The 13,751-nt window shown below is 42.0% G+C and overlaps 1 protein-coding gene across 1 annotated transcript in view; it reads right to left on the minus strand.

Annotated features, from left to right (window-relative positions):
• Window positions 1–13,751, minus strand: part of BEND3 (BEN domain containing 3) — a 35,926-nt gene that overhangs the window by 6,904 nt on the left and 15,271 nt on the right. The window contains exons 2-3 of the mRNA XM_037520172.2: window positions 13,667–13,714; window positions 12,999–13,201 (exon numbers count right to left, since the gene is read on the minus strand). Of these exons, the coding sequence (XP_037376069.1) occupies window positions 12,999–13,201; window positions 13,667–13,703 (240 nt within the window). The 5' untranslated portion in view covers window positions 13,704–13,714. The remainder of the gene's footprint in view (window positions 1–12,998; window positions 13,202–13,666; window positions 13,715–13,751) is intronic.

Raw genomic sequence — 13,751 nt, forward strand, 5'->3', positions numbered from 1 at the left:
TAGATATATGTGAACATGTGGTTTTTGACAAAGGTTCAAAGGCAATTCAGTGGAGAAACAATAATGTTTTCAATGAATGATGCTGGAACTGGATATACATATAAGAAATAAAACTCTCAACCTCTTTATGTACCACACACAAAAATTAACTCAAAATGGGTAGCAGACTTAGATATAAAACCTATCTTAAAATATAACATTTTCAGAAGAAAATATAAGAGAAATCCTTTATGGCCTTGGTTTAGGCAAATTATTTCTTAGGCACAACACCATAAGCACAATCCACAAGAGAATCAATTGATAAAGATAGATTTCATTAAAAGCAACAAACAAAAAAACCCTGCTCTTGCAAAGACACAGTTAAAAGAATTAAAAACAAGCTCAGAAAACATTGGTCAATCATTTATCTGATAAGTTCTTGAACCAAGAATACATAAAAAACTCTTAAACTTAACAGTGACACACAACCCAATTCATGATTTCAGTAGCCACTTCAAAGAAGATGTATAATTGGCACACAAAAAGTTGCTCATGAGTAACATGCAAATTAAAACCACACTGAGCTACCACGTCACTCCCACTTGAAGAGTATAATCAAAAAGACTGCAATACTGAGAAGAGAGGATGTGCAGGAACTGGACCTCTTGTACCTTGCTGGGTGAAGATATAAAATGGTATAACTACTTTGGAAAATATTGTTTCTAAGAAAATTAGACATACATGGGCCATATGACCCAGATATTCCATTCCATTCCTATCAAGCAAAACTGAAGCACATGATCATACGAAGATATATAACAAATGTTCTCAGCAGCTCCATTTGTAAGTAGCCCAAACTGGAAATCTAAATTATTATCAGCAAGTATGTACACACTGTTATTTTCATACAGAGGAATACCACTCAGTAATAGGATATACATGGTCCTCATGATGAATCTCTTAAATAATTATGTTGAGTGAAAGAAACTAGACAAATAAGAGACCACATTGTATGACTCCATTCATGTACAATTCTAGAAAATACAAACTTACCTATAGTGACAAAAAGCAGATTAATGGTTACCAGGGCTTGGAGAGAGGATACAAAGGGGCAGGAGGGGACTTTTGTGGCACAGTGCAATGGACATCTTGGTTTCCTTGACCATGGTGATGGTTTCACGTGTGTACTTTAAATACATGCCATGCACTGTGTTTTAGTCACTAATAAAGCTGTTTTGACAAATATTGAATTTGATCCTGAAACTAATAGGAATATATTTTTGTGGGATTGATTAAGCAGAGGAGCCAAGTGGCAAGTAGTGACGGGTGTCAGGAGACCAAACAGGCCTGAAGCACAAAGCTTCCTTTGACAGCGAACTTTGCTTCCACTGACATACATGTGCCGCAGGCAACTTCAGGATAGACCAGAACAAAGTGCATCCTTAGGATTCTTTCACACGTAGAGGGATATGGGGTGGGCTTAGCATGGTCTAGCCCAGTGCTTCTTAAACTGTAGTACATATATGAATTACCTGGGGTCTTATTAGAATGAGGATTCTGATTCCTGCCTCTGCCATTGCTAACAAGCTCTGGGTGCTGTTCTCTGAGTAGCCATGCCTGGGAAAGTGTTGGCTCTCAGTTTATCTCTGCTAGGGAGAGCCAGTGTCATTTATAAGCCTTCAGTTAACTAATGCCAGTATAAAACAGTACATGAGCTATTTTTCTCTTATAGCTACAAAAATGTGGGGAGAAGAGACAAAAGCTCAAGAGGCTAGATGTAGAATGGTAGGTGAGAAATGTGGTGCTGAGAATGTTTCCAGGGTGGAAACAGCCCATGAGGCCAATTAAATATATAAAACTTTAATCTCTCTGATTTTCCAAGTTATATTTCATTTAAATTCATAAATGGGGCCTCCCCGGTGGCGCAGCGGTTGAGCGCTGGGTTGCGAGGCTGCCCGCGGCCTCTGCGGCACCGGTTCAATCCCCGGCTGCTCCCCGGCCACCGGAGGAGGGTCCCGTATGGCGCGCAGACCTCTCCTGCCGCCCGCTGCTCCCCTCAGCAGTGTACTTCGGTCCTTCTGCCTGCTCTGCTCCCCGCTCTGGCTCTGGTGAATTCTCTCACCCTCCCGCGCTTCTGACTGTACCCAGTGCATGTATAAACAAAACAAACAAACAAATAAAACATGCCTCTATAAAAAAATTAATTAAAAAAAAATAAAAAATAAATTCATAAATGACTTCCTGGAACCTCTCTTTTAGAATAGGATAATCTGACTCTTGTTTGAGAAAGGTTATTTCTGCTCTTCCATCTCTACTTATAACAACCATTGTACAAGAAGCTGCTTTACTCTTAGGAATCTTAAAGGAATTCCTGCAAGTACTTTATCATACGTAGCGGCTGATACATTTTTCAGTTTGTTTGCATAAACTGGTGAAGGGTCAGAGACACCGGGCGCTCTTCTACCCACCCAGTTACACCCCCACACGCCCCAAAACAGAGGGCCAGGGCATGCTGGGGGCAGAGAGCCTGCCACCTGCCCTGCTCCCCCACAGAGTTCTCACCACCCTCCTCACACTGTGTGATGGTTTTGTGACAGGAGCAGATCATTCCTGAGTCTATCCCTTGTCCTGTCCTCAGGAACTAATATTGCACTGAAATGAGATTATTGAGTGAAAAAAAGGTCTTGAAAAAAATGTGCAGAGGACAGATACCAAATAGTATCAAAAAGTATGGAGAGAGGTACCAGATAAAGTGTCACCTGAGTTCATTTGAAAGGCTACCTACAAATCAGAGAATTACCTTCAGTACCTAGGAAAACGCATGGGAAACAGAAGAACTCAAACGAAGTTTGCCAACCAAATCACTTGTGTGGGTGAAAAGGGGTGCAAGGTGCTCCCCCACTCTTAAATACATGCTGAGAGGCGCTGTTCTGACAGACGTCAGCTTCACAAACAACATGATGTCAAGAGTGGGTGAAGGTCAGCAACTGTTGGGGTGCCCTCTGTGCGTCCTTGGGCAGCTCATGTGGCTTTTCATGCCCGAGCTTCCTGTGTGTGACTTAGATACATAAAGTACTGAACTAGGGTTTGAATCACAGTAAATGCTTAATAGGTATTATTTGATATGATTATTATTACACAAGCCAGAGCAGAGGTAATACTGTGGGCCTTTTATTAAACTAGTTGTAATGATTACTCTAACCAATAAACAAGAAGGTCAGGCGCATCTAAGAGGTCTGTTTGCCCGAAATGCTGGGTTCAGGGGAGAAGTTCAGGATAACAATGCCAGAAGTAGGCTGTAAGTCCTTTACAGTTCTTTTGTTATCTGGCAGAAAGCAGAGACTAAGAAAGGGAGGGCTGAGGAGAGGCGGGAACTACACATACATCAGAGACTTGAAGCAAGGAAGGCACAGAGAGTCTACACTCCGCCCCAATGCAGTGTGCTTGCTGTGGGTCAGGACTCTTGAGTAAATGACATGGACTGATGGGTCATGGCCTGTATGAGAAGAGGAAAGAAGAGGAGGAGGAAGTAAGAAGGAAAGAGAGAGACAGAAAAGAAAAAAGAAACTAGAAAAGAAAATATCAGGGTGCAATGGGCACAGTAAATTTGGTAAGTTTTGTTTTATTCCTCTATACCTATTTTCATACAAGTCCATAAATGTGAGCTGTATTTCTCTGTGAGGTGGTTTTTAACTATTGAAAAGGATTCCCTAGCCAACCCAAAGTGTCTTACTTACTAATTCCTATAGACTGTAAATTAGTTTTTCAGCCATTTACCATAACTTCTGTTACCCCAAAATAATTTTGGAGGTCCTGTGGATCATGAGATTACCATGATTTCCCAATACAAAGAAGTCTGAATTTGTAATGCCAATCATTAAAAAATATCCTAACTACATTAGGAGTGATTTCAGAAAAAGCGTCTTTGCTTTATAACAAATGATCCCACTAGTACATTTTTTTTAAAGGAAATTAAGTATTTTTTTTTTTTTTTAAAGATTTATTTACACAAGAACTGGAATACAGAGGCGCGGGAGGGTGAGAGAATTCACCAGAGAGAGCGGGGAGCAGAACAGGCAGACAGACCGAAGACACTGCTGAGGGGAGCAGCAGGCAAGTCAGGAGAGGTCTGCCACACCATGTGGGTCTCTCCCTGGTCGGCCAGGAATCGAACCCGCACTGTAGAGGCTGCGGACAGCTTCACAGCACAGCGCTCAACCAGCTGCGCCACCGCGGAGGACCCCCACTAGTACATTTTAAATAAGATTCCATATAGAGAGAGGCCACAGAAACTCATCTGGCATGCAACAAGTGGAATGTTCTAAAGGCATATCTGTACTGGTTAACACACAGTAAAGAAGGCAAGCACAAGGAAATGCTTCTGGGGGTGAATTGTCTGCATACTAACTGGAGTCACTGGACTCTCCTACCTTTCTACTGTAGGCAGGAGTCCAGAGTATACCAGAACTGGAAATCCCTTCTGTAACTCTCAATATTCAGTCTCATTAATAAAAATATTTCAGTTTCTACAAAGCTCGTGTGAAACACTGCCATCAACAGAAACAGTTTTGGCTAACTTGCTTGCATGGAAAATTAAGTTAAGAGTCCCAGTAGAGGGCAATATTCCTCATTTCCAGAGGCCTTGGGGACATACAGCCCAATGCAAAGCACAACATAGACATTGAAGAGAAGGTTCTAAGATATCCCCACACTGGTGTCCTGTCAACTCGATGCTTCAATTAATTCCACAAGCTACCAAGATAGCGATGGGCTGGCTGCATACGCTGCTGCTGCTAAAATCTCTGCCCAGCTGTCTAGGAGTATCATGAAATCTTTAAATCTGTGCTACTTGGCACTGGATGTCTGGCTGACACCATTCCCAATTCTCTGAAGCTCATCTCCCAACCATATGGGAACTCTGCTGCGCAGCTCAGGCTCTGGAATGCCAGCACCCCCTGGGCTGGATCAGGGCACTTCATTCCACCACTAGCACTTTTAGCCTCGAGGGATGTCCAGCACTTCCAGCTGAAGACTTTGAATAAAAAGAAGCTGGGTTAAAAGTGGGGTAACCAAACTACTTAGAGATTTCATGTGGAACCAAGTGACATCTCAAGGATTGGGTCACTATAGAGATGTTCTAAGCATTAAATATCTTGAGACACCGAATCCAAGAGCAATTGCTAAATTCAGTTGAATAAATGATGAGTAACCAAATGGTACCCAGAGTCGGCAAACTGGAACACCAAGAAAGCAGCATGTCTTCAGGAGGGTAGGGAGTCAAGAATCAATGTGGCATCAAGGATAGACCATATGAAGCAGCCCCCATGGAGTATCACACCCCCCCCCCTTAATGGAGGTGAAGATGATGCTTACCATTTTCATTTTCTTTTTTTTTTTTTTTTGTTAAGACATATTTACTTATGCATACAAGAGCTGGGGTACAGGCCAGAGATGAGGAGGGTGAGAGGACTCACCAGAGACAGTGGGGAACAGAACAGGCAGATTGACTGAAATACACTGCAGAAAGGGCCTTCCCGGTGGCGCAGCGGTTGAGCGCTGGGTTGCGAAGCTGCCCGCGGCCTCTGAAATACACTGCAGAGGGGAGCAGCAGGCAAGGCAGGAGAGGTTTGCTGTGCCATGTGGGTTTCTCCCTGGCCAGCTGGGGATCAAACTCGTGCTGCAGACGCTGTGGATTGCTTCATAGTGCAGTGCTTAACCCCTTGCACCACCAGGGAGGCCCCATTTTCATTTCATCACACTTTTTATCTTCATCATCATCATCCACGTTAAGTGGCCAGATGTAGCTGGCGCTAAAGTATTGAAGAGCTCTCTACCACACAGAACCAGGGAACAAATATTGCCGAGCGTACAACATATGGCAGGCACTGTGTGAGACCCTGGGACACATGACAGATACCATCTCTCTGCCTTGTGGCTTTTACCCCTGGGCCATCCTTACACTGTCAACAGTATAGGGAAGACAAATGTGCTAGGATGCCTTGAGAAATAGGAACCTGCAATGATAAAGCAACTATAATGAATGGGAAAAGACTAGAAGGGGTGGCAAAGTATCAGGGTCAGGCATCCTCAAAGGCACAGCTTCTTACAAATACCAGCCCTTAGAGTGACCAGCACGGTGCTGAAGTGCAGTTCTGAAGTGAGCAGGCCTGGGAATGCTAACTTCTCTGAGTGTCATTAAAACAGGAACGGCCACAGTACCTATCTGCTTATTGCGGGAATTATTACTGGGGCACCCAATATGCCAGGAACTGACACTTGGGAAGTGTTCCATACATTTGCACTGAATGAATGAAAGGTCATTTCTGTTCTGTTATTAAAAAACAAACCACAATGACATTTTGGGATTAAAAAGAAACAAAACCCAGGAGAACAAAGCTAACATCTGCCTGGCATACAGTTCTTCAGTATCATCCCCACTTCTGTGAGCACAAAGATGATTACCAATAAAAATGTTGGCTTCTCACCTCCCACATCTGCTGAATTTGGCTATGAAGCCTACTGCAGTGAGGGCACCAAATAAGTCTTTATACAGCTTTTTTTGAGTTATTTTTAGAGGAAGATTTTATTTTTCCTTCTAAGCATTGCACTAAATGTTACTCATAAGCAAGTCCCAGCACTGATATGAGTTTGAGTGTGACACACCTCTAGAATCAGGGCTGCTACTCAGTCCCTCCCCCCATCAACTTCGCCCCTGTCCTTGGGGGTGGGCATGGAAGCAGGAAGGTGGTCTGTGTTCTGACTTGGATGGTCAGGCCTGCAGTGTCCAATGGCCTCAGCAATTCTATGCCAGGGTTTCATTCTTATAAATGTGGAGGCAGGCAGCTGAGTACTGATCACAAGGCATAGGCATTATATATGGAGGGCAGGAGTGCCAGATAAACATTCTGAAGGCTGATGGGGGCAGGTCCTGCACCCAGCTCCTTACTTGAGTTATCTCATCGATTCACACAATTGATTAGAAGGATAAGAATAAAGGACTTTTCACTCTGCATTAGGACTAACATCATTCTGAAAAATCATATAATTTCATAAACGTGATGGATTATTCTAAAGTCCCCAGGGCTCTGAGGCTATTGATTTATTGATACATCAACTTATATAAACTTTTAAAAGGGAAGAAAGATCAGTAATATGCCTTTGAATTCATATGATACCTTTCTATAAGAAACTCAAGACTTTCAAAAGGTTTACAAGAACCAGAAGGAGGGGCAGGGATAGCAACCTCACTTTTATACACAAAAGAAAATGAACAAGCTAATAGAACACTCGAAATAAAATCCACGGGGAGAGGGAAGAAGGAGCGTCAAAAAGAGGAGGGACACGCAGAAGGGATCATGATGGATCACAGGGTGATGTGGTAGGTGAACTACAGGGACTACCCCTGAGGGGAGAAATCAAATACTATCCAGAAATTAACAAAGAGTTAAGAAAACAAATTTAGTAAACAAGCAAAAAAAGAAATCCAGGACTTCTCTTTTCCACTCCACAATCTAATGGGTTAATAGTGCCTGCTCTAGCCAATCTACTGAAAAGCAAACACAGGCAACCAATTAGAACATGTAAATCGGCCAAGTCATATAGAAATATTTAGTGCAAGGCCTCCCTGGTGGCGCAAGGGTTAAGTCTCAGCACTGTCAAGCTATTGACAGCCACTGCAGCATGAGTTTGATGCCAGCCAGGGAGCTAGCCATATGGCGCAGCCGACCTCTCCTGTCTCGGCTACTGTTCCCCTCAGTAGTGTATTTCAGTCAGTCTGCCTGTTCTGTTCCCCACTCTGTCTCTGGTGAGTCCTCTTACCCTCCACACCTCTGGCCAACACCCCAGCTCTTGTATGTATAAATAAATAAAATAATTCTTTTTTTTTTTTTTTTTTTTAAATTTATTTTTTATTTATTTATTTTTTAATAGAGGCATGTTTTATTTATTTATTTGTTTGTTTGTTTTTTTATACATGCACTGGGTACAGTCAGAAGCGCGGGAGGGTGAGAGAATTCACCAGAGCCAGAGTGGGAGCAGAGCAGGCAGAAGAACCGAAGTACACTGCTGAGGGGAGCAGCAGGCGGCAGGAGAGGTCTGCGCGCCATGTGGGACCCTCCTCTGGTGGCCAGGGAGCAGCCGGGGATCGAACCAGTGCCACAGAGGCCGCGGGCAGCTTCGCAACCCAGCGCTCAACCACTGCGCCACCGGGGAGGCCCCAATAAAATAATTCTTTAAAAAAAAAATGAGTGCATTTCTAGTTCCCTTTTCTCTAAACATTTCAGAATTACTGACGCTCTAGCCACACAAAACTTGCTGCCTTGCCAATTTCGAAGCATCAGCAACCTTCACAGTTTGGGGAATGCTCAATGAGTCCTTCCGCTATGAGTCTCAGTGGGGTTGGAGCCCAATGCTAGATCTCAGGCTATTTCATATTGTAAAAGACAATTAAAATATAAATCATAAAAACCTTCACTCTCCCTTTCTGCCCCCAAGAACATGAAGGTGTTCCTTTCTCTGATGCTGTAACAACAAAATATATTGAATGAAAGACTAAAGAGTGACAGCATTTGATCAGCAAGGCATCAGGACTACCCCGGGCTGACTACATAGGTCACAGCCCAGCCTACACATGATTAAGAATTCCTTCTTGCTGGGAGAGCTTGCTCTTCCCCACTGTGGTGAGTTGTTTATAAAAACAGCCCCTATCCTTGAGTGACAGTCTCTGCAAAGGGACTTTGGACTTTGTTGTTCCCACCATCAGAAGGAGGAGGGTGTTTCCACCCCCGAGTCTAGTTTTGCCCGTATGACTGTTTTGCCAAAGGGACATTAGCAAATGTGACGCCAGCAGAGGCGTGAGAAGCGTCTGCGCAGGGAGCATGCCCTCTCTTGCTCCCAGGAACTCTTCCATGTCACGTGAGCAGGCCTGGGCAAGCCTCCAAGAGGGTAAGAAAGTGCAGTCACCCCAGACCACCCAGTTTCAACACGTCAGGCCAAATCAGAATCACCAGCTGACCCATGGAACTGTGGACAAATACAATTCCGATTGTTTTAAGCTGCTAAGTTTTGGGTAATTTGTCACATAGTAAAAGTAAACCAATGAATTCAACTGTGTGTTTCATTTCTTGAACTCTGGCTTTATTTACAGACTTGAAGGAGTATAAAGAATTGATCACAAGCAGAAATGTGGTGTAACACACAGAAGAAAAATTTTTAAGAAGTTCCTTGAGGAATTTAATATAATGTTCCTCAAACTGTTCCACAGAATAACATTTTCAGAATAACATTTTCAGAAATCTAACCCAAACAAACACAGAATGGTTCTGGGTTTGTAGATATGGAGGGTCCTTGTGGCATTATTTGTAATAATAAGAAAGTAGAAGAAACCTAGGTATTAATAATTAGGGACAATAATAATAAAGTGTGGTTTATAACAAAAGAAAAAGCAAACGGTTGAATGTTTTTGAAACGAACTGTTCTACTAACCACCTTTTTGCATTCATTTGCCACAGTAGGTATCAGCAGCCAAGAATCTGCCTTTTAATCTGAAGTAATTACTTATTGCACTGGGAACTTCCATTCACATATGAAATTTTCCCCAGAGTCACAGGTATGCAGCAAGTGACTGGTTTAGACAGCCAGAGTCAAGGGTAGGATATATCTAATTAATCCTTTGTAAGAAATGTTCCTAACTATATAAAAAAAAAATTCACCTTTTCCCCCTGAGCATCAGAGATTTTTAAAATGTATTGCTCCAGTATAACTCATGATGAACAAAAAGTAGAAAGAACCCAAATACCCCTCCACTGATGAAGGGGTAAACAAATGTGATACAGTGACACAGTAGAATATTATTTGGACATAAAAAGCAATGAAGTGATGACATATGCTACAGCATGGATGAACCTTGAAAATATTATCCTAAGTAAATCAGACAAGTCTAACACAAAAGGTGGAGTGATGAAAATGTCCTAAAATTGATTGCGGTGATGGTTGTGGTGAACATATAAAAAAAAAAACCCACTTAATTAAATTATTTATTTATTTATTTATTTATTAAGCACATTCTTTTTTTTTTAAGATTTATTTATACAAGCACTGGGCACGGTCAGAAGCGCGGGAGGGTGAGAGAATCCACCAGAGCCAGAGTGGGGAACAGAACAGGCAGACCGACGAAATACACTGCTGAGGGGAGCAGCGGGCGCGGCAGGAGAGGTCCGCAAGCCATGTGGGACCCTCACCAGGCTGGCAGCCAGGGATCGAACCAGCGCTGCAGAGGCTGCAGGCAGCTTCACAGCCCAGCGCTCAACCGCTGCGCCACCAGGGGAGGCCCTAATTAAATGATTTAAATTGCTGAATTGGTATTTAAATAGGTGAATAGTATATGGATTACATTTCCTATATGGATTACATTTCCATAAAGCTGTTTGGAAAAAGCCCAAGGAAATATATGAATGTATCTACCATCCTATCTTCTATGGTGTGAAATATAAATTAGTACTTATTATAATGTTATATAAACATGTATATTTAAGTCCTAGTAAAAACCTTGGTCTCCTCATTTTTTTAATTAACAAAAAGGATATTTTTTTACTTATTGTAGACTCATTAAGTCTCTAAAAATCCATAAATTTCCAATTTTTTTGGCTCTGCCCTAACATACAACAGAGGGTAATTAAAACAAACCAACAAACCCAGAGATCCTGACTAAAACCTGAAGGTGTTTCTGGTGAATGGTAATGGATCTCGAAAACATGGGCTCTTTTAGATAGAAATGCACAAAATGAGGCCTTCCTTGTGGTGCAAGAGGTTAAGCCGCAGTATTATGAAGCTATCGGCAGCCACTGCAGTGTGAGTTCGATCCCCAGGCCTGGAAGCTAGCCCACATGGCACAGCAGACCTCTCCTGTCTTGCTCACTTTCCCTTCAGCAGTGTATTTCAGTCAATCTGCCTGTTATACTCCCCACTTTGTCTCGGGTGAATCCTCTCACCCCACCCTGTACCTCTGGCCTGCACCCCAGTTTTTGTATGCATAAATAAAATAAATCTTTAAAAAAAGCAAATTTATAAAATAAATAACTGTGGTGATACGAGGCATGAAGTTTTCTCCCCATTATTAAAAAAAAAAAAGTATTGATGAGTTTCATTAGGAAACAAGTTCCCCTAATAGGTATAAAAGAATTTCACAGATATAGAAAAACAATCCTAAAACTTGTGTGGAGCCAAAAGGACCCTGGATAGCAAAGCAATTGTGACCAAAAGAGAACAAAAAAGGAGGTATCATATGCCCAACTTCAAACTATACTACAGATCTATAACGATCAAGACAGCAAGGTATTGGACTAAAAACAGACATGGAGATCACTGCAACTGAACTGAAAGTCCAAAATAAACCCACACTTAGATGTTAACCTATGACAAGGCGCCAAGAGTATACAATGGGGAAGTCTCTTCAGTCAAGATAACCACATGCAAAAGGATGAAACGCTCTTTTTCTAACAAGGGATATAATACATGTAAGAATTCATACAACTCAACAACAGCAAAAAACAATTAAAAATGGGTAAAGGATCCGAATAAACACTTCTCCAAAGAAGACACACATCCGTCAAAAGGCACATAAAAAAATGTTCATTGCTTCCCTGGGGAAATGCAGATCAAAACCACAAATAGACATCTCACCTCTGAGAATGGCCTATATGAAAAAGATAAGAAACAAGTGTTGGCAAGGACACTGAGAGAAGTGAACTCTTATACACTCCTAGTGGGAATGTAAACTGGTGCAGCCATTATGGGAAATAATATGGAGATTCCTCAAAAATTTAAGATTAAAAATGCCCTATTTTCTAATCTAACTATTCCACTTCTGGGTATTTACCCAAAGAATATGAAAATACTAATTTTCATATTATCTGCACTACTATGTTCATTACAACATTATTTACAATAGCCAAGATATGGAAACAACCTACATGCCCATCAATGGATGACTGCATAAAGAAAATGTGGTATATATACTCAATGGAATACAACCCAGCTATAAAAGAAATATTAATTTTGCCATTTGTGGCAGACAAAGAGATGGACTCGGCAGGTTAGTTATGTTTAATGAAATAAGTCAGACAGAGAAAGACAAATACCTTATGATTTCACTCCTATGTGGAATACAAAGAAACGAAATAAATGAACAAATGAAATAAAAGAAACTCTTAGATTGTAAGGACAAATGGTGGCTACCTGAAGAGGAAGGGAGACAGAAATTAGACTTTTGGTGCTCATAATGCAGCATATACAGATGTTATAATGCTGTGTACATGAAAACTATACGGTTTTATTTTTTTTTATTAATTTTTTTTATAGAGGCATGTTTTATTTATTTATTTATTTGTTTGTTTGTTTGTTTTGTTTATACATGCACTGGGTACAGTCAGAAGCGCAGGAGGGTGAGAGAATTCACCAGAGCCAGAGCGGGGAGCAGAGCAGGCAGAAGGACCGAAGTACACTGCTGAGGGGAGCAGCAGGCGGCAGGAGAGGTCTGTGCGCCATGTGGGACCCTCCTCCCGTGGCAGGGGAGCAGCCGGGGATCGAACCGGCGCCTCAGAGGCTGCGGGCAGCTTCGCAACCCAGCGCTCAACCGCTGCGCCACCGGGGAGGCCCCGAAAACTATAAGGTTTTAAACCCAATCTTCAATAAAAATTTTTATAAAAAGATGAATTTGATTTAGGGAAAGACCTGTGAACCCTCAACTTTTACAAAGATCTATATAAACTGTACCATGGACATGTGGTAGGCTTGCTAGCCACTTGCATTGGGAACAATCCCCTTACCTCATAATGAATCCACCCTGGACCAGAATTCCAGTTAATGACACCAAGCAGCTTAAACCAGAGATGGGACAGCTGTTATAAAAACCTTCTCATGCCCACGGGTTTAGCATCTGCCCAATACCCATGAACAAAGACTCAGCCTCTACACCAGAGGCTCAGAATCCAAGCAAATAGGAAGAAGAGGCAGGGCCTCACCTCAGGAATCAGCCGCCTCCGCTTCACGCTGGGGACGGAGTCAGCCTGGCTGTCGTTGCCCGGCTGCTTTCGCTTGCTGGAGTCATGGAGGGCAGTGAACACAGTGTCCAGAGGGTGCTTCTCAGAAGACCTGGAATTCACCGAGCAATCCAGGGCAGCATCTTCAACCTCTGTCTCCACTTTCACAATGTTGGTTTTTAGAACTGTGGCAGAGAAGAAGTAGGGTTCACTGGGCCGCTCACAGATTAGCAGGATTCCCTGAGCAACAGGCTGATTATGGGACACTCTGACAGTAGTAAGATAATAATGTCTAGTCACAATAAAACTGGGCTTTCCAAAGCAATTTTTATCTTACCACACTAGTGGCATACAATAAAACCATGTCCCAAGAACACTTTTTTCAAAAGTGGTAAAAGTCTTTCATAAGGGGTGTGGAGGGAGAGGAGATGAAGGGAAAGAAACAAATACTTTATCTTTTAAAAGATACTTTTAAAAAATAAATCTGGAAAGATACAGACAATACTTATAAGAGTTATGTGGTTGGAGGGGGATGGGAACCAGGGGTGAAAGAGATTACTTTCCATTATATTTCCTTTTATATTTTTGAACCAAGTGATTGTATCAGGTCATACATTCTAAAAATATTTTTAAAGATTTTTTTTCTTTACCTTCTTCTATATCTTCACTGAAATCAGTTGAGTTCATCTTCTGTTTCACTAAATGAAAAGACAAAGATAGTCTTGATTTACTTCT

This window comes from Talpa occidentalis, unplaced genomic scaffold, assembly GCF_014898055.3.
Source record: "Talpa occidentalis isolate TD23 unplaced genomic scaffold, MPIMG_talOcc4v2.1 talOcc4.2, whole genome shotgun sequence".
NCBI classification, from domain to species: Eukaryota; Metazoa; Chordata; class Mammalia; order Eulipotyphla; family Talpidae; genus Talpa; species Talpa occidentalis.